At 36.3% G+C, this 27564-nt stretch overlaps 1 protein-coding gene across 3 annotated transcripts in view; it reads right to left on the bottom strand.

Annotated features, from left to right (window-relative positions):
• The window catches only part of RNF180 (ring finger protein 180), an 83994-nt gene that overhangs the window by 12301 nt on the left and 44129 nt on the right, over window positions 1–27564 (bottom strand). For all 3 annotated transcript variants that reach the window (XM_080573258.1, XM_080573257.1, XR_013943288.1), the window contains 2 exons: window positions 14911–15136; window positions 10447–10572 (listed from right to left, as the gene is read on the bottom strand). In XM_080573258.1, coding sequence (XP_080429384.1) covers window positions 10447–10572; window positions 14911–15136 — 352 coding nt within the window. Of the gene's footprint in view, window positions 1–10446; window positions 10573–14910; window positions 15137–27564 lie in introns of those variants that run through there.

Raw genomic sequence — 27564 nt, 5'->3', positions numbered from 1 at the left:
CATTCAATCAAAAATTACAAATATTTACACATCACAAAGAGATCTTACTCTGGATAGGAATAGGAGAGGATATATATATATATATTTTTTCCATTAAAAGAAGGCTTATTGGAATTTGGTGGATATTATTTACAATTTAAGTTTTTTGCATAGCTACTCTTCATACCATTAATTTGAGTTGAAATATATAAATATAGTGCCTGTGTCATAAATGAACACAAATATTCTGAACCAAATTAAAAATCATGAAGACAGTTACCTCTTACTATTTTATAGATAAAGAATTCAGCTCTTACCAATTAAAACACAAACCATAAAGCAAGCTGGTATATCTAATCAAATAATCAAGTTATTGGAAAGTAAAACAAGAAAAAGCTCTAAAAACTAATAAGAAAATCCATAAAGCCACATTAAATGAAAGCAAACACATTTTCACATTGAGTATTATGCCTAACTAAGATTTTTGTTAATTTTTTAATTTATTCTATTTACCAAATTTATGTAAAATATTCAACAACTACTGTGCCCAGTCACCTTCCTAAAACCAAAGCTAGAATAACTTGCATTGTCTATCTTGGGGTGTTTATTTCCCTGGAAGTAAATGAATCAAGAAGCAAGAAGATTGTGGGAGGGCAGAATGATCTTTGAAAACATAGTCTGTCTCTGTCCAGACATCTGTGATTGTTCAGTAATTACCAATACTCACAAATACAAGCTAATTGGCTAGTCTAAGTGCTGGGATGCATACTAAAACAGTGGCAATTGATCTCACACTCCACAGTCATTTGACTGTGTGAGTTGTGAAAAAATTTTTGATAGCCAGTCTGCAAGCAGATTTTTTTTTTAAGTCAATAAATGCTTTATTTACTTGCTTTTTTTTCCTTCCCCTAAACCATAACAGACTAAGTATCAAACAGGTAGGAGGACATCATACATACAACAGCTTTTAAAAATGATTTACAACAAAACCCACCCTCCTACTTTAAAAACACTTTATTTCAAAATTCAATTAAGGGCATTGCAATAAAAGTAATATGCAGTAATTGAAATGTATGTCCTTGTTTTTCAAGGTGCAACCGAGCTCTGTAAAATGAATCATTGGCTTCTTTAACTTCCTTTCCTTTCACCATCCTGGTACTTCTGACTGCAATCCATGCAGTCTTTGTAACCAATACCAAGAAATGAGGGTGTACGCTGTCTCTGTGAGATATTGTTATGGATCTAAATACACAGTTTACATATATTCTGGACCCAAACCAACATCTTCCTTTAATTTTAAAGGGCACATTTTCAAAGTAAGCTTATATGTGTAATTTTAACATACATATGATAGTCACCATAATTTTTATATATTTACCCTTAAGATGGGTATTCTTAATCCTTTTTTTTTTTTTTTTTCATTTTTGTGTAGACAAACTGTATCTTAACAGTGAGTTTAACTTGTGGACAACCTCTCTTCTTGCCATGACAGTGCAGACAACCCAAAACAGGGAATGTCAAACAGCAATTTGTAACATTTAATTTTCTGAGCATATGTATCAATAAACAACATGAGAAATTTATTTTAAAAAATTCAGAATATTCTGACTCAATATAAATTTTCTTATAAATTCCCTTGTATCTGTTGTTCATTTCTCTTCCCCTGTCTCTTCACAGTCTCAAACGCTGTTCATTGTTGGCACTTTTTTGCATTGCTCCTACTTTCTTATCACTGAACAGCTCCAAAAATCATATTGCAAGGTTTTTTTGTTTGTTGTTTTTTTTTTTCCGTTTTTTTTTTTTTTGGCCACTTTTGTCATCTCCCCAACTGATAAAATACTATATTTCAGATATAATCAACTCTTGCTAAATTATTATAAAACTCTTCAACCTTTTACATCATGTTGCTGTAATGACATCACCTTCTGCTAGTTTCACCCCTCCTTCCTCATTAGATATAATACTAAAGATCATTTAATATAAACTTTGAAAAATTTTGTTATATACCACTGTCCACAGGCTTTTCAGTGCTTAAGGCTTCAATGTTTTAAGCCAATTTTATTGGAAGACAATGAGGTAACAGTAATGCAAATACTTTCTTATAACAAGATAATGAATTGGCTCTACTTGTTTAAAGACAGGGTTGATCTGACAGCAAAGGCCAGAGGCAACATAGAGTGTAGGCATTCTGGAGCCTCACCAAACCCTGCTTTAAGACAAAGCGTATATTTATGCAAAGCCTTTAGTTTATGTTTGCAAATCTAGCTGTCTGGCAGCATGCCTCCCGTAATTCCTTCAGACAAACTGGTGAATGACCTATCTTGGAGCCATGCCATTGTCTTCAAGCAGATTTATATTCAGTTCTATAGCCAATGTCAATTCAGAAGATTCCTAATTCTCATTTGAGCAAACAAAAGAAATACTAATTTTTACAGAGAAGGAAAAATACACAACACAAGACCATATCTTGAGAAAGCTGGCATAGTTTTCTGGAACTGAAAGTTTTCTGATACTGGCATTACTTAACCATTTTTTAGAAAGCTGGCCAAGGTTTTAAAGAACTAGCTGTCTGAAAAGCCACCATATTTATTCACTGGAAGATTAAAAATAAATTTTCACAAAGAGAAGTTACCTAAAAGATTATCAAGAAAGAAACTATTTAAATTTAAAACAGATAAACTCTTTATGAACTGTTGAAAAATTCTTCCTTTAATCCTTCACTAAATGTGCAATGATAGTTATCTCTGACTTTTTCTGATGCCATTTCAAATACCTATCCTTATCTACTCAGAAAAAGTATCTACCATCCCTATCTACTCTATCATCCTTATCCATTCTACAACCTTATCTACCCAGACTCACCAAAAGTCTCTGAGATATCCCGACTTTACTCTGCTGTTTGATCATCTCTTGCTCCTTGGAGAAGCTCCTTATCCCAGCTCTGATCTAATCTAAATATTATCACTTTTTTTTTTCTTATTATTCTCACTCCACCTTGATTATTTTTGTGTTTCCTCTTTTGTACCTTCAACAAATTCAAATCTCAACTTTTGTTTTCACTTTTAGGGATCTACAAAACTCTGCCTATCCAAAAATATTTTGTTTCACTTCATATAGTTATGCTATGCAAATACCAAATTCCTCAAGAAATCTTAACAGCTTTCTGTTTCTTTCAACAAGTGCTCTAGGATCCATCTGAACTCATATTCATGTCCAAATTTTTGAACAGAGTGGAACTGTCTGTTCCACTGTTAGAGAGGCATGAAAAAGAAATCAAGGTCATGTTAGGTAGCAGAAAAAGGTACATGTTCATACTACTTTGTTCTCTGATAACTGAATGGAACAGGTTGCCCTGAGAAGCTGTGGATGCCCCATCCCTAGAAGTGTTCAAAGTCAGGCTGGATGGGGCTTTGAGCAACCTGGTCTAGTGTGAGTTGTCCCTGCCCATGGCACGGATTTGGACCACATGATCCTTCAGGGTCCCTTCCAACCCAAAACATTTTGTGAAGCCATTCTCTACAACTTTTTGTCAGCCACAAATTCTTTATTCTTAAAGTAAATGGGATTTCTGTGTGGTATTAAAATCAAAGCTCTGAACAGTGAGCAAACATAACTTTCAAGATGTGTTTACACCAGCAGATCTTAGACTCTTTAGGAGCTACGTCATTACAAACTGCTCTATTATGCAGTACATTTTAGTGCTAACTGAACTAGGGGAGTATAGTTGGGAAGCATGTTTGACATAACCACTACTAAACATAATTAGTTCACAGCTAATTATGAAGAAAATAAATTTTACTGGTCATTGTTCAGTCGTAACTATTTTTTATCATTCTACTAGGCAAAGCTGGCCAGGATCACTCTCCACTTCCAGTAAAATGCACATAAAGATACTTGCTAATTCCTGTTGGTGATGAAGACAGAAGGCATCTTTGCTTGTACTTGTTCACAGAGGCCAGTCATAAACTGAACTGGTCTTGGCAGACTCCTATGCAAGGCATGAAAAGTAAGCCCATGAAATAAATTATGCTCTAAACAGGCTCTGTGATGAAAGAGTACCACTGCAAAAAACTGGTAGTTCCAAGTTTGGCTAGGGTAGTTTAACCAGGATTATGTACTGTTCTCAATTGTCTTTAAAGGACAAATATTAAATATTTATGTAAACTTATTTGATAAATACATGAAATCATTTTATGATGCCTAAATTAAAATTGTAACTGAAGATCCCATTTTCAGCAAATTATAAGATATCTCATAAGAATAGGTGTACTGGAATAGACTAAAGGTCTATCCTCCTATTATTGTTTCTCTGACATAGGTCAAACAATGAGGAAGATTTTTTCTGAAGATGTTTGAAAAAAAAATCAAAACAAAAAACTGTGTTTAGAGTAAGAGGGAAAGTTCTCTCAGCCGTCAGTAGATGGTTAAAGGATAACCAGTAAAGGATAGAAATAAATTATTCAGTTTTCTCTCTGGAGGAACATTCACAGTCTGATCCTAGAACAGCTGTCACACAGTTTGCACTATCCAGCTTATTTGCAACTAGAAATGGAGGTGTTCAAATTTGCTTACAGTATTAAAATACTCAGGATAATAAATGAAAGCCAACTGCAAGCAGTTGCATAAGGTTGTCATGATACTGAGTTATCTTCAGCAATGTTTGCGTTCTTCTCCTTTCATCACAAAAGAAAGTAATAAAATGGAAAGGTAGAGAGAAGAGAAATAAAGAAGTCAGAAGGTATGTAAATAGACTAGGGTTCTTCAGTCAGAACAAGAGATGACTAAGAGGGAAGGCAATAGAGTTAATTAAAATCATGAGAGACATGGCAGAAGTGAATGGGCTGCTATTATTCACTGTCTCATAATAAAAGAACTAGAGAACATTAAATAAAATTATCATATGGCATATTCAAAGTCAAGGAAATCTTTAGACTTATAATCTTATAGACTTGTAATCAGACAATGGAACTTACTGTTCCAGGTTGCCACATAAAAAGTGTGTAAACTTACAGAGTATGTTTAAATAATGTCAGATTCTTAGAAGAATAATACAGTAAAGTCAAGTAAACTCAAAGATACCACATTTGCCCACAGAGATCATCGAACCACAGGTCCATGGATGCTGAGAGAATATACCTGGAAAGTATAGCAATATGCTTGCCCTGTTCTAATACTCTTTCATCACCATTCATCAATTCCTCATTGTTTAACCTAGCCAGAGGAACAATAATAGGAGGATAGACCTTTAGTCTATTCCAGTACACCTATTCTTATGAGATATCTTATAATTTGCTGAAAATGGGATCTTCAGTTACAATTTTAATTTAGGCATCATAAAATGATTTCATGTATTTATCAAATAAGTTTACATAAATATTTAATATTTGTCCTTTAAAGACAATTGAGAATAGTACATAATGCTGGTTAAACCACCCTAGCCAAACTTGGAAGTACTAGTTTTTTGTATAGGTAAACTAGTTTTTCTGTATAGGTAAACAAGTAACTGGTGACACATATAGATGACTTAGAGTTTGATTCTCTTTAATGCACTAAGACACCCTCAACCAGCAATGCTTGGATCCTGTGTTTTCTGTCTTGGTTTACTCTAGGCATAGCAGAGGCTCAAAGACAACAGTTCCCAGTAACATGTGTCTCGTTAAGACAGAAAATTCACTTGCTGTGAAGACTGTACATTGTAAATTCCTCTGGTGAGAAATGCATGTATGCAAATTGGCCTTCTGTGATTCCACAAGCTATACTGAAGAATCTGATGGATCCTGGCTAAAAAAGGCAAGCCTTCTGGTCAGGAAGCATTGCATGGTCCCACAGCTGCAGTCTTGAGTAGTATGACAAAGGAACAAACAACTTCAAGAAATGAGGAAGAAGGAAATTAACAGAAAGAAAACAGTACATTAAGGAAGGACACAGTAGTAGGACTGGGGGAAAAATAGCTTCTACGGTTAAGAGGAACAAAGGATTGTGTAAGCTGTGCTATCAGACCAGAATAACTCTACAGAGACTACTGAAGTCTAGAATGTCAGCATGTTGAAAGCCATCAAAATGAGAATGGATGTGTGATCATTTCTTAAAAACAGAATATAATTTCCTGTTCTGTCCTGTCCTGTCCTCTCCTTTCTGTACTTCAGCAGCAAAGGCAAATAGTTTATGAAAGTCTGAATAGTAATATAAGGATTATTCTAAGACACTTATACTCCAACATTATTATTTCTGGCTAAAATAAATGCTGCACCTTCTATTTTTAATAACATCTCTTTTGTTTCTATTCTCTGTAGATATCACAGAATCAGTAACTTGAAAAACAGTATCAATTTTTTCTTCTTCACTTCAAACCAAGAAATATGATGAATTTAAAACCTAGCTGATATAATTTGATGGACATACATTTTTACAGCTGTTTAACATCCTTCCTTTATCATCTAACTGAAATCACAGTAAGAACCTTGAATCAAGAAAGTAGCTTTTAAAGTGTTGTACTCCAGTGCACAGTTTTAAAGATAGAGATAAAAAAAATCTACAAATAGGTATTATTAAAATATTTCGCAATATTTCTATTTTTTGTAAACTACATAGGAAATTGAGTGCCCTTTTCTTTAGAGAATGATTATGTAAGAGGACATGGTAGATGTGACCTGCTGTGGCAGTAGGAATTTCCATTGGTATCAGAAGGAGCTGAAGACACTGTTGTGTCTTGCAACCCCTGCTTGATGCAGAAGCCAATAGCTTTTATTATGTTACTGAACAGATGAGACTAGTAAGAGATAGCACAGATTTCACTCTACGCAACACTGGGGGAATATTTTCTAGATTAAACATTCAAAAAATATTTCTAAATTGGCTTTCCAATTTAATGATTATAATTTAAATAAAAATCTTAGCACAAGAACACTTAGAAGGAATTTCCTATTACCTTGGCAAAACCTGTATCTTGAAATAGTCATCAAGGGCTGTAACTTCAGTGGTTTTGTAATTTCCATCTCTCATTCTGAACACCATGTGTGTTCATCTTCAGGCTTATCAAAAACATTTTTCTCTAATCAGGCAGCTTGCACCATTTTTCAACATTAACATCACTGTCTTGATTATATCCTATTTCTCTGGTGTCACTAATGTATTTCTATCTCAGTTATATGCCAAAGCTTTTGAAATAACCCTTTTAGGCCCCATGCCCTAACTGTCTCAGTCTGATTTTGATATTCCTGCTCTTGGCTACAGCAAATTCCCTACGTTGTATTATCATATCCTCAATTTAAATGAACTTTCTCGCTTATTTTTTAATTCACACTTCTGGAATCAAATTACTTTTGGAGATTTACTAAGTTTAGTTTATAGAGTGAAACTCTGGTTTGGCATTGCCTGCCAAAGGCTGAACTCATGATGTTATTAAACCCTAAGTGTTAGAAAACAAACTCCAGCGAGGCATATTTGCTACCTAACTATCCTATCCAAAATACACCATGTATTTTAAAAACTATTTAAGGAAATTATTATTTTCAGATGTTATTTTTATTGTGCAACTGCATTTTTAATGTTACCAATATTCAAAGCAATAAGTAATGGAACATCTTTGTTTCTTTCATAAAAAATAAAAGACATTTTACAGGCAGACTTTAAATTAACTTGTTAACTGTCACATATATTAAGTATCTGAAAGGTAAAAGAAGATTGGCTTTCATTGTTGAATAGCATGTCTGTTTTATCATTAATGTATCCTTGACCAAACAGAGCAATGAAAAGCAATGGCAATGTAACATTTATGAAGCAAATGGGCATTCTGCTACTGATTTTAACTGGGGAAAAGAAAAAAAAAAGGATAAACTATTCTGAATTAATTTTCATCAACTGAAAGCAAAGAAGTGCTACTGTGCTGTGGTTTCTTATTTTCTTTATAAAAACTCAGAAGCTCTAGATTTTTTTTTTTTTTAATTAGAAGAAAATATTACACTCCTTGTGGCAATTTTCATAAGAGAGAAGACTAATGTATTGATTAGAAAATCTGTCTTGGAGAATCAGTTTGGAAAGAAATTAAGGTGCTTGATTTTATCCAGCATTCCTACTATATTCAGAAAGTCTGACAAATCTTCTATATAATCTAAGCTTTTCAACAACCATCTTTCTCTGCTTGCATCCAATCTAATTCTGAGTTCTAATTTTACCAGGTCTCACACCTCTAATGAGTGGTTTGCATGTTCAATATCTACCATTTTTATGCACAGAATGTTAAAAAAATATTCTGGAAATGCTTTTTTCATGTGGAAAACTTGAATCATATGAAATCTGAAAATAGCTATCAGATTCTTAGTGACTGCTACACCTGCTGGATATGAACCAGATAAAAGTGGATATGCATTTCTGATACGGTCAGTTTTTTTTTTTTTTTTTTACAATGAAAGAATATGTTATAAAGAAGCAGTTATCTTCACATTTGAAAATTACGTATTTTCATCTCTTTCTAAACACTGTAATCATGTTCTTTTCTCTCCAGTCACTCCACTCATGTCACCTACCCTTTCAGCTCTGTTCTTTCTGTGTAGTATTTTTTGCCTTCAACTCTCATGTCTTACTACGCTGTCACTTTCTTAATGAAGCAAAAATTAATCTAAGTAATCTCTTTTTCCCTACTGCTCTCAGTGATGTTAGGGTTTCCAGTTAAAATGGCATCTATTATGGTCTCAGCAGGCTTTTGCTCCCAGTATGCTCAGCCTTCTAAGGCTGTAAAGTCCCCAGGAGCCTCCTGAGGCAGGGACCACAAGCGAAGTTAACAATACCAAATATGGAGCTTTAGATGGTGCCAAGTAAAATTTAGATGCAAGACCAAAAAGGCTATCCAGTGAGAAAGTATTAGACACTTGCTTTTTGAACTAACACAAACCTTCCAGTAGCTTTTATTCAAATAAGTCAGAGGAAAGATGTGGTTGTGACAATTGTATTTAAGAAGGCAAAGATAAAGTTTCAGAAAGTTATGTGATTTGGGTTTCCTATTAACTAGATCTAATTGTATTCCTGTTCAGTGTGTGGGATTTCTAGGCTGTCATTTGGAGACACCTGATTCCAAGCACTCTAAATTACCTCTTTGGAACAAAATGCCTTATATGCAGATAGTACCACATTTAAGCTGTATGACCTCTCCAGATTTTCCTTTTATTTTAAATTATTTTTATTTTGTAAAAAGCTCAACACAGTAGCTTTTCACAAATATGAAAGACATAATTCATATGATGTTATGGCACATGTATCAACTACATCACATATATAAGGGAATACTACAATAAAGCAATAAGTTCAATATGAACATCCAAACTATTTTAACTGCCATTAGAGAAAGCAATCATTGGCTTTTGTTTTTTTATGCCAGAAACTTCAATTTCTAAATAATATCAAAGATGATCTGCCAGTCCTCAAACTTCTCAAGTCTGATAATTTTTGATAGCTAGGAATATTTATTATTTTCAGCATCAAATCACCACCATGTGTGACACAGTTTTATAATTGAAGGATGTATCAAATTTGACCCATGGAAAGGCCTGAGTAGACTTATAAAAGGAATATAAAAAAATGTTCTGTTTTATTTTTTTTTCCATGTACTTGTAGAAACAATCTATATTGTTTTTATAAACAGGAAAAATACATGTTATCAAGATGCAGGACTACAGAAAACTGCTATGTAAGTAAACATAGAGGGAGGGGGCTTAGTGAAAAAAGGCCATTAGCTTGAAAACAGTGAAACCTGAGTAAACAGTGAATCCCACATTTCTGTGCTCTAACTTAAATGTGTTTCAGTTAATAATCAGTTAATAGCCATAGAAACACCTAAGTCATAAATTATCAAGAAGAGAACTAAGCTTTCTTGCTATAATAAACAGAAAATAAAGGAAAGCTAAAAAAAAAAAACCCTTTACTGCATTTCATATGTATAAAGCAAGCAATACAGAATAATATATACAATATTTTTCCAACTTTTATATGACTTTATCCATAAAAGGCTGATTCTGATTTTTTTTTTTTGGGGGGGGGGGGCAGTCTTTATTGACAAGATTCAGAACTGCGAACTTTTTATCTGGTCATTTTCTTTCTTCAGCTTTTCAGACACATATTTTTTATTTTTATTTTTATTTTTTTCTAAACAGTAAACTACATAGAATTATCCTGATAATGTGCACAAAATTAAAGATTTAAGTATAAATAAAAAGGTATACACATAAACTGCCTTTTTACAATTTGCAGTTTATGTTTACATTCAGAGCACTGTGTATGAATCATACAAGGAGAATTTTACTCTCTTTTACTCCAATAATCATCCACCTCTGATATCCTATGACATGGACTAGCTAGAGACTAGTGTTCTCGAGTACTCAAGACAGAATAAAGTTTAGGAAAAATTTCAATAAATACAGATAATTAAATCTGAAAATTACTCTTGTCAAAAATATACATAAGTGATTTTCTTACCTTCAAATACTCTGAAAGCTTTCTTGCAGCTTGGTAGAGGCCATTTAGCAGAATTTGATTTTTGAAAACTTTCTTGTAACTTCAAATATTCCGCAGGGAAAAAAGACTTGGTAGAGTTGTTCAATTCTACAATAATTAATGGAAAAGAATGTTTACATATAATTTGCATATGGCTATACTACAAAATATAGTGCCTTATCTACTATACAACACATTTTCTGATTAGAACACCTCTTAAAGATTTTTAAAATCACATAAAAATAATCTTTTCCAGATATAGCAAGAACAAGTCTTAAACATGCTCTGTTGATTTTATTCCTCAGAACTAAAGCATTTAGAAAAGATGATGTCAAATGCTAACAAAATGAAGTACATTATAAATCAGGCTATTTAATTTACAAGCCTATGATGACCTCTATGAACGAAACAACATCTATCAGTCTGACTGTGGAATTAATTCTCAGTTCATGTTGTTTTTTGTTTTAACACTGTCACTCAATAGAGAGGGGAAAAGTCTTACAATTATTTTGGAGTATTTTTTTATACTGTGGATTAACTGGCTTTAAGAAGGTGTTCGTAGAATGATGAATGATAGATTGCAGGATTTGATAATAACCTATAAATCGCAAGAACTCATTAGCTCCTCTGGATATAATCTGGGGACATATCTGCATGGACAGCTACTCAAAACTGGGAAAATTAACCTGTCCATAGCAATACAGCAATCGCAAACAGAGCTTAAAAGTAACTATATTTTCCTACCACAGAAAAGAATTGATTTGATGGTAACAGGCAGAGTAGCCTAGTTAGCAGTTAGCACTGGAAACTTCAAAACCCCCAGTTTTGCTTCTCCTTTCTAATTGTCATAGCTCCAGATAAATACTAATAATGTCAGCTGCTACTGCAATTTCTTGTATACTTCAAAAGAAAGAAAAGACCCTTCACAGACCTTTGAATAGGCTTATGTATTATTACTTTACTTGTTTCATTGCAATTTTACATACGTTTTCAATTATCTGGATTTTATGAAAGGGACAAATCTTTTTCTCAAACAAATCTGAGAAAATTCACTTTATATAAACAGGCTCCAGAAAGAAAAAAAAAACTGCAAATGCTCTTTGGTTGCGATATCTTTTTCTGTGTAACAGGAAGATGTTAGCAGATTTGAAGTAAAAAAAATATGCTGGCCTCATTCTAAAAAACTATTGGGTGCTTTTTTTTATTTCACCATGTGAGAATGCAGGTGGAAGTAGTCTACAAAAGACATACAAAGCACAGAAATCCCCAAATCCTTTTGTCTCATGTGAGAACACTATTACACCAATAACCCTCTGTCAGTGAATGGAAACAGCTATTTTTTCTCCTAAATGTAAATGGAACAAATTTTGTATTTTTCACTCATGTTTTTTAAGTTTTATAGAAGAACTTCATATGCTACTGAACATATTTTGATTAAGTACTATTTGTATTCAGAAAACAGCCTCTTGCCTCTGACAGCATCAACAGAGAGTATTTTAGTTTTAGTTTCCTTCTACAGGCCTAAAAATTGACTCAGCTCTTTCAACTTTATTGTTCAAATTTAAACACTGAATCCTCTGCTGAGGCATTGAATTCCTGTTTTTTTTTTTTTTTTTTTTTTTTTTTAACTTTCTTTCCTGAAGAAAAGGCAGATGGGAGAAGGGAAGAAGGGCTTTCAAGAGTCTTCAAGAAGGATGGGAAGTTCACTCTCAAGGTAACCAATAGAAAAGACTCACTTGATATGGGCAATAGGACAGAATAAGTATCCTTGTGGATCATGTTTTGACATATCCTTTGTGGATAGTTGATCTGTTTGCCTTCATCATTTTTGAGATGTTATGTGCATCCTTCTATTGTAGTTAGGTTCAGTTTGCAAAACTGTACAAACTAAAAAGTTATCTTCTTAAATGTTTTGTTTTTGAGATATCCTTGTAAAATAAAATGCAATTATACAAAAGGAACATTGCAGAAAGCATACAGAATAAATTAATGAGGGAAATGAGACATCCAGGCTGTAGCTATTAGAGAAGTAAATATAGAATACTAGCAATTCTGCTTCCTTAGCTACTCAAACCTATAACAACAGTGACTTTTGCATAACTTTTAAAAGGATTAATAAACCTCCTGAGTAAAAAAAAATATTCACTACTTCTTATATTGGTCCAGCATCATCCATCTTCCCTAATGTGTTGATTTTATTAATTTAAGGATTTATTAAATTAAGGATTAATTTCAGGATATAGTTAAGGATATGGTATCATCATAGCGGGTGATATTGGTAGTAGGGTGATGGTTGGACCAGATGATCTTGAAGGTCTTTTCTAATCTCAATGACTTTATGATCATCAATATTTCTTGGTTGACTTAAAAGCAGCCTGACATGTTAGGCACTGGGAAATTACAAAATATTTTTCTTAGTATATAGTTAATACTAAACATATCTCATATACTGTTCTTACTACTTACATTAGACTCTCTCTGTATAACACTGTATTTACACTTCAGCTGCATAAATCCATTTCCTCAATAAGACTAAATAACTTTTAAATATTTTGACAGAATGGGTTAGGTTGGAAGTCACATCTTGAGATCAACTAGTCCAACCCAACTGCTCAAGCAGGGTCAGCTATAACAGGTTTCCCAGGTGTGTCCAGTTGGGTTTTGATTCTTCAGGTGGAGTTTCCACAAAGTCTCTGAGCAACCTGTTCCAGTGCTTGGTCACCCTCACAGTGGAAAAGTGTTTTCTTGCATTCAGATGCAATTTTATGTGTTTAAGTTTGTGTCCGTTGCCTTCTGTCCTGTTGGTGGGCACTACTGAGAAGAGTCTATTGGTCTCTGCTTTGCTCCCTCCCATCAGGTATTTATACACATTGTACATTAAGAACTCAAAGACTATAAATAATCCTGAAATATTTCACTTAAACAAAAATACCTCAAAAATGTTTAAAAGTTTTCCAAATACATTTTAGCAAGTGTCCATTTCCCTCTTTGCACTCTCCCAGTAATATTTTACTGCAACAGCTCTGTTAAATAGCTTTTCTTTACTTAAAATCCCCTCAATAACTAAAACCAATTATCTATTGGTGAAACACACTTTATCTCTAAATCAATTCCAAAGGAGCATCAAACATAAGCAAATGAAATGAAATCAGCCTGAAACCTCTGAACACCAGCTAGGCATTTTCTTTACTCATCTTCTTCTCTGCTGCAGTGCTGGCTTAGTCAGTCCTTATCCATGGCCACCACCAACTCCCCAGTGAAGCATCCTGTGGCAACTAGTTCATCTGAAAAAATGCCTCCTTCCCATCCAAATAACTTTTTTTCTTTTTTCCTTTTTAGTCCAGACAGTTCCTCAAACTCATCTGTCATAAAATTATATAAAATTGTGCCTGTGCAGTGGAGGAGTCTGTGTACAACCAGAAATACAAGCTGGGCAGCTCTGCAGATTAATGGAAAATCTCTCTTTAATCTACATCCCCAACCTGTCATCATCACAGCACTCACTCAGTTAATAGAATAGCTGCATGATCTCTGAAGCACACAAAAATAAACATTTCTGCATGGCTGAGTTATTTCCATCATTTTGTGACCAGTATATGCACCGTTTTAAGTGCTGTGAAGGGCCTAGCTCCAGTCATTAGTCATAACACAGTGGAATTTTATTGTAGTGGAATTTTATCCATATGGATATCAATATCAATTCATAAATTTTATGAATTTACTTTTTATAGTTCCAGGTATAAAAGAGTGACTCATGCTATTCTAGGTAAACCAGCTATGGCACTCTCTCCTATTCCTATATAGTTTCTGACATCAAAAAACACTTACTGACCATGTTTTCCTACTGCTTAAAGTCAGGAACACTAGAGATGAGGGTGGAAGAGGCCAGGAAAAAAGAATTTAAAAATAAGATTAGTTAGCAGAATTCTATAGTACTGCCAACCTTATTTTCAATTATAGCTGAATTAAAGTGACAAATCCAAAAGGTTTATTTTTTTGCTAATTAAGTTAGCCATTTAAAAAATGCTGTTCTGGTGAGATATTTTGAGAAAATGTATATTTATAATGCTTGGAATTTGTAATTATTTAGCAAGAGAAAACCAAAAAATACAAAATATCAGAACCTCACTTCAAATATCAAAAAGTTTTAAAATACATTCTCAGAATAGTTTCTTACAACTTAAGAAAGCTTGTGTGGCACAGTTCTAGAAAGAATCCTAGCAAATAATTCCTCACAATGGATAACAAGACTAAATTTTAATCTCCATGGATTTTGGATATACTTGTTGTACATTATTATTTCTTTGGACAAGAAAATAATTTTATGACTGTATTTGGTCAGCTTGGATTTACTATACTTTTAACTACATATTTATTCAGACCAGAAATACAGGAATGAAAAGCTAGAAAAAATTGTCTATATTATAAAAACTTTAATTTTTATACCTGCTTGGAAAAAGACTCTGGCTATTGTAGTACGACATAGTGGACATGGAGTGCTGGCTGGATTGTCTTTGGCAAGCATCCTTAAACAAGGTTCACAAAAGATGTGGTGGCATGGATAGCACATGTAAGGATTGAAATAAACATCCAGGCATACGGCACAGAGATAGCTTTCTTTATCTCCTCTGAGTTCAGGCTCATCTTCTGTATGCAGGTTATCATTTGCAGTCTGCAAGAAGAAAAAGAAAAAGAAAAAATCTCTTTACAGCTCATAACTATTTTGGATAAAACAATATGTAGGAAGGTGTTTTTAAATAACACTTTAAGAAGTCAGTGCACACTGGTGATATTTATTTTTAATACAGGTTACTTTTAATGAGATGATGAAACATACAGGTTAGAGAGGAATGCCACAACAAGCATGGGAAGGAGAACAAATATCATATGGGACAGTAAAAGAAAGAAATAACAAAACCAAAAAGGTTGATTAAAATGGTACTCTGGTCACATTTCTTAAAATAAACTTTACAATTTATTTGTAACTTTGTTACCAAAATAACTGGTTAGTTTCCTATGAAATGCAGAAGATAATAACAATCCCCTAAAATAACCTGTGGGTTGTTCTTCCTTTGAAAGGTCATTAGTGAAATACATGTTTCAGCATGAATAATGATTCACAATTTGAAACAAGCCACAACTTGTTACTATATATACTTGTAACTTTATTACTATAATGCAGAACCTTAGCCTTACAGTAGACAGTCTAGGAAATCCTAACACTTTTGGAAAGTGCTTGCTTTTGCCAGCATGTATGCTTTAAATTTCCTTGCACTGATATATTTGTAGGAGGATATAGCTGGACTTCCTGTATAGTGTTCATGTCATATGAACATAAGAATCTGGATATATTACCAGGTTCCTGCCTTGCTCCTGTAGGATGACTAAAACTTTCCATGCAATCTGAAGATTTTATATGAAAAGCAGCTAGTGTTCTTGGCGTAAAGAAAAAAGTATTCTTTTCATCTCTATGAGAGCCACACAAGACACATTGGCCTTGCTGTAGTTCCTCTATCCCTGCTCTGTTTCATAGCTAAAAATCAGAACCCAACATATACCAAAATCCAAGAGACCCACCAGTTAAGAACCAAGAAAGAGGAGGGCGTCAGACACTGCTGAGTGACAAACTCTTCCCTTATGCCCCTTGTTCTGAACTCCCAATCCTTGCCTAATGATCCTAATTTAAGCATCTTATTTCTAAGCTCTTTAGTAGTATCAGTGACTTCTGGCAGGCTCCAGCATCCATACTTAATGCCTCTTGCTCAACCTGCTCTGTATATACCTCCTTGCTAGCCCTGCACGAGTCCTTACATGTTGACATTAAGCATACCTCATGATGCATTTCTACCCCATAAATACTACTTGTGCTAGAGCAGCTGCTTGATTTGCATATAATTTGCATGACTACCTGTGTAAGATATATGACTTGTATGTATGTTATGCAGGACATTTTTGACACTTGTAGGCTATGGCAGACAATGACTGCCTGATGCTGGTATACCAAACATTAATTATAATGTTACTTTGTGCCTACTGTAGAGATGGAAGTCTCTACATCTGTTTCAGGGATGATTACATTTCTAGCATCCTGGCTTGGATTTCTGTTGTCTCTTCTTAGTATTAGTCTGCTGCTGCCTGGGATACTAAACACTGCAAATAATGAATAAACCCTAATATGATAGGTATGGAATGCATTTAAAAACACAGAGCAGAAATATCTTTCCAGAATTTACCATTTCTGTATCAACACTTGTCCCACCAGTCTATCTCAGCCCAGGTATCACACTTTCCAGTTGCCAAAAGGGCTTAGAGATTCTGGCCTGCTGTGACTCAGGTGCATGCAGACAGCTTGGGTTTAGCACTGCATCCAAACATAAGCTCTTGTGCACCCCAGATTGTCAACACCTATGTGGCTCTTGTAGCACTTACCTCAGCAGTTATTACTCCAGCTCAGTTTTCTCCATGCCAGATCTGAGATATGTCCAGAAAGCTTCAGTGTGTACAGAAATTTACTGCAGAGACATCTAGCTTGTCCTGACACACAGTCAGTGTAGTCTGCCTGGGACTAGGAGCTTGTAGCTCCATGCTGCAGGAAAGCAACCATGTAATTTTTTGGGGCAAGCTTGCCCTGGAAAGACTGTTAGAGCAGCACTGGATTGCAACAAATCAATAATTCTCTTTAATGCTTTAATGCACTGTCTCTACACCTACGGAACAGATAACCCACACCAGCACAGTGTGGTAAAAAGTCACTGGGAGTTGACCTAGGCAACTGTAGAACGAGGGAAGCCTCAAAATCATTTTGGACAAAAAACAACAACAACAACAACAACAACAACAACAACAACAACAAAAACACAAAGAAAAAGAAACTGCACCGGCACAGAAAGCAAGGAAAGTAGTCAGAGTCTGATACATGACTTCAGCAGAAACAGTGAAACCCTACTACATTGTAACAAAAACTTCCTCTGCCCCCACCACAGGCAACTCAGCCATGTAAGGACAAAATCAAAATTAAAAGCTAGCACAAAACCAAAAGATACTGGGTTCAGGCAAGTATTTGCTGACTGGTTTTGATGGGTACTGACTGTAAAGGAAATACCTAATGTGCACAGAGGAGCTGCCTCTCTTGCTGGCTGCAAGTTAAACATTTTCCATGAGCCAGTTAAGCAAATGAGGGAGCTAGAGGCAAAATGGCTGAGAACTCGAGTAATTGTTAGTTCTGAGGTAGGTTTGTAATCAGGATAAGATGAACATACAGGACAATCTCAGAGCCATTTGCAATTAGAAGGCAGATCAAAATTATTCTAATGTGCCAACTAGACTCCAGTTAGGAGTAATTTGATTAGTGGATCAGAGAAAGACCTGTCGTTTCTACAGCTTTGCACCCCTCCTTAAAAGACCTATCTGTGCACACTTCATCATTTAGTACTACAAAGCTGATATCAGTGCAATTCCCTTATGCAATAAGCTAATGCAAAAGATCTTAAATGGGTATTATTTTTCCTCTGCAATTAAGCAGTGTCTGAATATTCCAATCAGAAGCAGAGTTTCAGTGCTTCAGAGCTTTACAAACATAAAACAGACTGTTCCTCTTGAAGAATTATAGTACAGACAAAATTGAGAAAGGCCATGCAGACACTGAGGACAGTGACAGGAAGAAAAGATAGTCAAAAACGAACAGCAAAACCTTGAAAGCAAAGCAATACTATTACTACTAAGAAATGAAAGAAAGCAGGACAGTCCTCAAGAGGTTTCATCTTTCCAAGTCACTTGGAAATTGCTAAAACTGACTTTATCGCCTGACTGTAATCACTGATATTTCACTGGCTAGATGGCAGAAGGATGTTATCAAAACCAACCAACCAACCAAAAAAACACAACAAAAACCCAACACAACAGGGGAACAAAGGATCAACTTTTGCTTGAAAAGTCTATGAATAATGTTAACTAACAGAAGGAGTCTAACGTGGTTTGGCTGGACTACATGAAAGTATTTAATTCAGTTTTGCATTCAGAGAGATCACAGGCACCAATGAGTAATATGGCATTTACTGTAAGATTTACCTTACACTATAAGCATGTAAAATACCTCAAAGTAGTGGATGTAGACATTACCAAGAAAACTTTCCGTATGTGTAGTACAAGTAAAAAGAAGTTCAGAGGAAGATCTGGGAGTATGATCAGAACAGCACACCTAAGATGTGCACCAAGATGCCAAACTACAAAAAAGCCTTGCCAAAAACTTCACGTTAAACTCACCAATTCAGAATGCTTTCTAAGTTCAAAAATGTCGACAACTAGGGGGCTTGATAACCAAGAAAATACCAGTTCTGTAATTCATAAGATTATCTTGCAAAGATAGCTGCCCTGAAATAAAACTCAGAAAAAATACGTAAAACTGTACTTCATAGAAATATTAAGCCAGCAAAGTTTAATGATCAAAGGTGGATTTTTTTTTTTTTTGAAGGGCCCTGAAGTTAAGTAAATATCAAAGAATGTTTTCCATATATTTCACTTTTTAGTCAGAAGAATGAAAGCATAAATGTACCTGTGTATGCTTTCAGAACGCAAATATAATTTCAAGTTAATTAGTAGTTGACTTATTATTAGGGCATAATAATTGTACCAATACTTTGCCCTGAAATAAGGGTAGAATATGACAATAAATGCCTCATATGGCTGCATTCTCTAAGTCTTCCAACCAGGTCTTGAAACATGCTGTGGACTCTGCTTTGCAATCTAAATGAAATTGGTGTGAAGGCAGAACCAGGGGTAAGCCGTTCAGCCTTGACATGCCTTTATCAGGCAAGTGCTTTGTAGTGTTGCGTTGCTAATAACGAGAAATAATTTGTATACGGGATGTAATACACAGCATAGTGCTGTGCAATATGGAGGACTAGAGAAACACCTAGCAGTGTAAAGTGCTGACTTGAATTTTACAAATGTGCGCTATGAAATAGCTGGGCATTAAACACTGCATGAGATGGTAAATTGTGTATGAGTGATGGAGAGCCCTGTGGAACAGAGACTGGGAAAATATTACAGGTACATTAATACTGTGTGGCCCATCAAATACATCCAAAAGTTCTTGTGAATGCTTAAAATGAGAAACATTCTTCATCCTTGCCATAAAACTCTGGAGACCCCATTCCAGACAGCATTCGTAATATAATGGTGCTCCACTGGATAATGATCGTCTTTTTCAATTATTTCTTACTAAAAGATATTGGCATATATGCTGATCAGAATAGATGTTCTCTTAGATGCTACACAGATTGGCTAGGAGGGGTAAAATCTCTTTCTGTTCTTACACTAACAGTACCTCAAATAGCACCTCAAAATTTGAGCAGTGGTGTGGGAGGCTCAAGAATACATAAAGCCACATTTTCACCCTGACAAACCAGGAGGAAGATGTGATTTGCTGCGCATTTGGGTACCTCACATTATGAAAGGGGCAGTATGCATATTCTCCTTTGTTATCCTGGAAGCTGCCCCTTGGTAGTCTGTTCCATGCTATTCACAAGACGTACATAAATGATACAAAAATTGATTCACAGCCCCTAAAATAGAATTTAAGCCTTCAGTTATATTATATAGTCAGAACCATACACTACAGGTCTGAAAATTTTGAAAGAATGAATATAGATCCTGTTTTGTAGAGACGTGGATCACAAAGACATAAATACTTCCTGCTTGCTGCTGGAAAAAATCATCAGTGGTTTGAGCCTTATTTCCTACAGAAATGCAGCTTATGCCATGTCTATCCATCTGTCCATCTATCCATGTCTATCCATCTGTCAGGTGGTCCCACAACAGCTTTGGAACCCATTAGTCAATTGTAACCAAATCTGACAGGATGGTTGAGAGAATTATATTGGCTTCCTGAAAAATTCATAAAAATTGACAGTTAGATTGAGTAGAGAGACTGAAGTGAGTGCCATCACTTTAAAACTATTAAAGAGTGTCCAAAGGAGGGCAACAAAGATGGTGAAGGGTCTAAAGGGCAAGACCTATAAGAAGCAGCTAGGGTCCCTTGGTTTGCTCAGCCCCGAGCAGAGCAGGCTGAGGGGAGGCCTCATGGCGGCCTGCAGCTCCCTCACGAGGGGAGCGGAGGGGCAGGCGCTGAGCTCTGCTCTCTGGGGACAGCGACAGGACCCGAGGGAACGGCATGGAGCTGGGACAGGGGAGGGTCGGGCTGGGGGTTAGGGAAAGGTTCTGCACCCAGAGGGTGCTCGGGCACTGGGACAGGCTCCCCAGGGCAGTCAGTGGTCACAGCACTGAGCCTGCTGAAATTCCAGAAGCATTTGGACAATGCTCTCAGACATCTGGTTTGATTTTGGAGTGGTGCTGTGTGGAGCCAGGAGTTGGACTCAATGATCCTTGTGGGTCCCTTCCAGCTCGGGATATTCTATGATTCTATAATCACTATGGGAACGTCTGCAGGACTTGGAAGAGGAAACTGGGGAAAAGTGGAGCACTGTACGAAACTTTAACATCTTTAAATAACAGCTGGGACAGTTAGTGGTAAGGAAAGTAAAGAATGAGAAGAAAATCACAGAATAGGCATAAATATGGTAGTTATATGACAGGAAGAAATAGAAAAGCAGGGTCTACTTACTTGCATAACAACTTCTAGTCGTTTTCTTTTTCTTTCAGGTTAGTGATACTGGTAACTACTGATGATAACAGTAGTAATATGTTGTTGGTTTGATCAGAAATTATCTAGCCTGATTTCTGCAGACTAAGTTGGTGACTTCTGGAGTTTTACAAGCAAACAGAAAACAAATTCATGTACAATTTTAAACTGCAGTAGAAAAATTCCCAAATCTTTGCTAACTAATCTAGAAGTTTGTCCAAATCAGGCCATAGGTTCCACTGGGCTTTGTATGTCTTTAAGCACTCTGGTTTTGTTGACTGATATGATGAATGCAAAAGGACTTCTTTTCAGGCTTCTGGCAAACCTTGAAACATATAAGTCATAATACAGCACTGGCACCAATGCCCATGGATTAAATATTTGTACAAATCAGTAATTCACTCTGAACTACCTGCACTCTAAATTTCTCTCTATACGGCATTTCAAAAAAATCCAAAAGCAATCTAAAAACTAAAAAGCATAGCAAAGCAACTTAAGCAGCTCTCTGGAGCTACCTACTGCTAGAAGCCATGTCCTCCCTTCAGAACCTCTCTGCTGCACTTGGGTTAGATAAATTGCTCAAGGGAAAAACAACTGAAGGACATTTTCTTCCACAGAGAACTTTTGTTTAAAGAGAACAGTGTATTTATTTTTATTTTGTGTCATTTAGAGGTAGCTTTAGGCAATGGAGTTATTCAACTCCTGTGATGAAGTGCTTTGCAGACCCTAGCTTCTAAGGCTAGGTACTGATGAGACACCTTTTTTGAGTACTTTTACTATATGAGGCTCTAAAGAGACAACAATAAATGAATAAGGAATAAAAATGAAAATTAGAATATTCTGAACAGATATTTGTACTCTAACCTCCAGTTAGCCTCTTCCATGCTCCAGAGAAAATAAATTACGTATCTTCCTTCTTTTCAGAAAAGTTATCCTCCTTAACACTCAAATTCCCCTTCCCTTTCTATTTGTTTTTCTGAGGTTATGTTTATTCATGAAGGCTACTACTACACTGACCTGAAAAGATATTTTGACTCTCCATTTCTTTTTTTGCCATGTTCTAGCAGCCTGCCTAATCAAATATGCTTCATTTGATTTGTCTAATCAAATATATGTACACATACTAACTTTATCAATCTCAAATTGTTTCTGTCTTCAGCTAATGATGACTACAACAGTAGACTACAAACTTTTCTTAATCATGAATGATCGCATAAAGAAAAACACAGGAAAATTAAATTACTTACCCAGTTGAAGTTCACTGAATTATTATGCACAGACTGTGGCTAAGAAACTAAAATATCAGATTTTTAATGCTTACCAGATCCACACTTTATACATCTACAAATAGATCCATGTCAGTAAGTCTAAGTTTTCACTGAGATTATCATACTCCTGCCCATGATAATAACCAGTCCAGTATTTTGTTACCTGAGTACTTCACCAGTGCAACTCATGAAAGATTGTATGGTTAGCTGAAATTACTTTCTCTAATATGCGTTAACAGTTTTTGTACTTTATTGTGTTTATTGTGACTTTGTACTATTGCCAGCCTACTCAGCTATGACAAATTCCTGAAGTTCTGCATAGCATCGTTTGGGCTTGACTGGGTGACTGCCTTTGCACAGGTCACTGGTGAATCTTTAAAAGGTCCAAGTCTGTTAGCCACAAATTAAAACACAAGGTGAAAAACTGGATACTGTACAGAAAAGAAATGGGAGATTAAGTAAGGAGAGCAGCCTGATAAGCTGTTCCTGGAAAGCAAGTAATATTTGCTAGTTAAGAACCATAACACATGAGCTGGCACTGGTACTGTTTTCCTCTGCTCAGGTGTACAGTATGACACAATTAGGAGCAAGGATCAAAGGTGCTGACAGGGCTCTGCACAGCAACAGCTCTTTGAGAGATTCTCTGAGTTCGCTTCTCTCCTCCTGAGTTCAAAGAAGGTCTATTGTGCACCCTAAAATCCAAGTAAGTCTTCTCATATGCTGACCAGGAAACTTGCTATGGTTATAATCTCACTGGTGTTACAGAGATGTGGTATGGAGGTCAAGGGCAGCCTTGGCTGCAGTGAACATGAAATGGTGCTGTTCAGGATCCTGAGAGCATAAAGGATGGAGCATAGCAAGCTTGCTACCCTAGACTTTAGGAGAGCAGACTTAGTCCTCTTGAGGGATCTGCTTGGTAGAGTACCATGGCCCATGAAGAGGGGTACCAAGAAAGCCAGTTAATATTGAAGGATCACCTCCACCAAGCTCAGGAGTGATGCATCACAACAAAGAAGAAGTCAGCCAAAAATGCCTGGAACCCTGCATGGAAGATCAAGGAGCTCCTGGCCAAACTCAGGCAGAAAAAGATCTACATAGGGTGGAAGCAAGGACAGATAACCTGGGAGGGATACAGAGAAATTGTACAAGCAGACAGGGATTAGGTTAGGAAAGCTGAAGCTCTATTAGAATTAAATTTGACCAGGGATGTCAAGGACAACAAGAAAGGCTTCTATAGGTACATTGGTGGTAAAAGGAAGACCAGGGAAATTGTGGCCCTTGCCAGAAGGAAAGAGGAGACCTGGTTACCTGGGATACAGAAATGGCTGAGGTACTCTATGACTTTTTTTGCATCAGTCTTCCCTGACAAAAGCTATGGTCACATAGACCAGGTCCCAGAAGGCAGGAACCAGGAAAATGAAGAACTGCTGTAGGAAAAGATCAGGTCTGAGACCAGCTAAGGAACCTAAAGGTGCACAGGTCCATAGGACCTCATGACATGCATCCAAGGGTCCTGAGGGAACTGGTGGATGTAGCTACTAAGCCACTGTCCATCATATTTGAGAGGTCATGGCAGTCCAGTGAAGTTTGCATTAACTAGAAGAGGGTAAACATAAGCCCCATTTTTAAAAAGGGAAAAAAGGAAGGCCTAGGGATCCACAGGCCAGTCAGTCTCACGTCTGTGCCTGGCACCCTGGAGCAGATGCCATGGAGCAGATTCTCCAGAAAACTATGCTAAGGAATGTGGAAATAAGGAAGTGATTGTTGACAGCCATCATGGCTTCACTAAGGGCTGATTGTGCTTGACAAAACTGGTGGCCTTCTATGATGGGTTTACAGCATTGGTGGTGGATAGGGGAAGAGCTACTGACATCATCTACCTGGACTTGTGCAAACCATTTGACACTGTCCCACATGATATCCTTGTCTTTAAGTTGGAGAGGTAAGGATTGGTGGGTAAGGAATTGGGTGGATGGTCACACTTGAAGTGTAGTGGTCAATGATTCAATGTCCAAATGGAGATAAGTAATGAGTGGTGTTCCTCAGGAGTTGGTATTGGGACTGGTGTTATTTTACCCTCAGCAAGTTTGCTGATCATAACAAGCTGTGTGGTGCTGTTGACATGGTGGAAGAAAGGGATGCCATCCTGATGGACCTTCACAAGTTTGAGAGGTGGCCTATGTGAACCTCATGAAGTTCAACGAGGTCACATGCAAGGTCCTGCATCTGGGCTAAGGCAATCCCAAGCACAGGTACATGTTGGACAGAAAATGGATTGAGAGCAGCCCTGAAGAGAAAAACTAGAGCATGTTGGTTGATGAGGAGCTCATCTTGAGCCAGCAGCGTATACTTGCAGCCCAGTAAGCCAACTGTAACCTGGGCTGCATCAAAAGAAGCATGGCCAGCAGATCAAGTGAGGCAATTCTTCCCATCTGCTCTTCTCTTGTGAGATCCCGCATTAAGTAATGTGTTCAGCTCTGGGGCTCCAAGCACAAGAAAGAGGTGGAACTATTAAAATGAAGCCAGAGGAGGGCCACAAAGATGATCAAGGGGCTGGAGCACCTCTCCTATGAAGACAAGATGAAGGAGTTGGGTTTGTTCAGCCTGGAGAAGAGAAGGCTCTGGAGAGACCTTATAGTGGCCTTCCAGTACCTAAAGTGGGCCTACAGGAAAGTAGGAGAGGGACTCCTTATCAAGGAGTGTAGAGATAAGAGAAGGAGCAATGGCTTTAACGTAAAATGAGTGAGATTTAAATTAGATTAAGGAAAAAATTCATTACTTGGAGGATGGTGAGGCACTGGCAGTCCCTACAGGCAGTAGGGTTGGAACCAGACAATCTTTAAGGTCCATTCCAACTCAAACCAGTCAATGATTTTATGAAAATTCTTCTATTATTTATTGAATATCAGGATACCTTCATACCCACAGGATAAATGTGCATATAGAAAACTATTTGAAGAAAATAGCTTGTACCTACCCAAAAGGAGTGTCTTCTCTTATTCCTTACACAAGTTGATTTTAAAGGCTCTCCTGAAATTTAGTACAGGTTGTTACTGAGACCTCTTCTAGAATAAAATAGCTAAGTCTAAGCATCTACAATTTAAAATTGACATTGAAAACCAGAGAGGGCACAATGTATGCATTTAACAGCCTAAAATACATCTTACAACAGAAGGCAAAGGAATTCAACCAACCTGAATTTTTAAAATCTACCATAAGAAGGAATGAGATACCACATCTTATAGATGCAATTAACACCTCAAAGTTAAAATAAACCATAAATTTTAAATGAGAACAGTAACAATTTGAATGAATTATCAACATGTCATTAAACTCTTCTCCACTTACAGGCTTCATACATGGACTATTTTTTCCAAAATAGCTAAACTCATGGCCTATAAATTGATGGAGTAAGTGTAAGACATACTGAGTGCAAAGCTTCTAAGAGGCTGTTTTTCAGTGGATGAACTACAGCCCAGCTGCATTCAGAAGTTAACTAAGAGATAATGCTAGCACTGCAATTAATGGATTAATTCAGCACTCTATGGAACATCAAGCCCATTTACTGCAGTCTAAGTAAGTTCAGTCTGCATTTTTCTTCTCTGGAGAAGCAGTTATCCTCAAAAAATATCAAGGTGATCTGGCAGTATCTTGAAGGATGTTGATATTTTAGAACAGGTCCAGAGGAGGACCACAAAGATGATCAGAGGGCTGGAGCACCTCTCCTATGAAGAAAAGCTGAGAGAGCTGGGACTGTTCAGCCTCAAGAAAAGAGGGCTTTGGGGGAACCTCATTGCAGCTTTTCTGTGTTTAAAGGGTTCTTATAAAAAAGATGGAGAGCAACTTTTTGCTAAAGCAGATAATGACAGAACAAGTGGGACTGGTTTTAAACTAAAAGAGGAGAGATTTGGATTAGAGGTTAGGAAGAAATTCTTCACTCAGAGGGTGGTGAGGCACTGTCACAGGTTGCCCAGAGATGTTGTGGATGCCCCATCCCTGGAGTTGTTCAAAACCTGGTTGGATGAGGCCCTGGGCAACCTGGTCTAGTGGGTGGCATCCCTGCCCATGGCAGAGGGGTTGGAACTAGATAATAAGGTCCCTTCCAACCTGAGTGATTCTATGATTCTGTAATTATATCTGACTTTCATAGACCTAAAACTATTAGGAAAAAAAAACACAAACCAAACCAAACCAACCAACTAAACAAACAAAAACAACAACAAAAAATCCATGGCTGACCCAGAATAAATTTGAAGTTTTAGAGGGTGTATTTATCTATTCTGATTATTCAAGGAACCATGTCCTTTTTATACATGTCATTAAGTCTTACTCTTTCTACCAAAGTAATTAATGAACATTATTTAGACCTTTCAAAAAACTTCAGGTTAGAAATCTATTTAGAGTTATAGAACCATAGTAACCTCAGTAGCTTCTTAATGACAAACATTATGTAATGTTAGTTAAATGACCATGAATGTGATTTCTTTTAAGTAAAAGGACAATCTGAGGACATGACTAGATTATGTTAAGAGAAATAAATTTATAAAATGGCTTGATACATGAAAAGTTAATCAGTTTGTCTCATTGAAATATTTTTACTTCAGCAGAGAGTTAGTCTTATTAATATCAGGAGATAGAGGATTATTTTATGGAAAAAGTGAAAAAAAAACACCTCACAAATATAGGTAAAGGAGAAGAAAATGACGCAATGCCTTCACTTTTTATTCCCACAAACACCTCACAGAACTAGTAAAGTAATGAATATTTTAATGTATTACTGATTCATACTGTTTTCATCAGGTTGCAACAAGCCGCACAGGACAGAATAACCTTTGTGCTAGATACTGTGCGTAGATACAGTATACATCTCCCCTTTTTTACCAAGCATCATATATATTTCAGTTGCCTGCTATGATGGATTTGAAATTGTTTACACATCTTTTATTAAGCAGCTTGGATGATCTCTACAGTTCTTTTTATGGAATAATTGAGCTGTTAAGCTTTTGGAATATACATCTACATTGGCAGCTCTAGATATTATTACCCTCTTGGAAATTTCTCCTACGAGAATCACATTTATTGTTAAAGGAACACCTGCATACACAGCTTTTATGAAGATCTCTTGAAGATAATGGCAACTACTTCATTCAAAAAGATTTTTTTCTACTAAAATAATTTAATTTCCAAGATGAA

Source organism: Anser brachyrhynchus (assembly GCF_964034855.1).
Source record: "Anser brachyrhynchus genome assembly, chromosome: Z".
Classification (NCBI taxonomy): Eukaryota; Metazoa; Chordata; class Aves; order Anseriformes; family Anatidae; genus Anser; species Anser brachyrhynchus.
The sequence above is the reverse complement of the archived record's forward strand: the minus strand, read 5'-3'. Positions and strand labels throughout refer to the sequence as shown.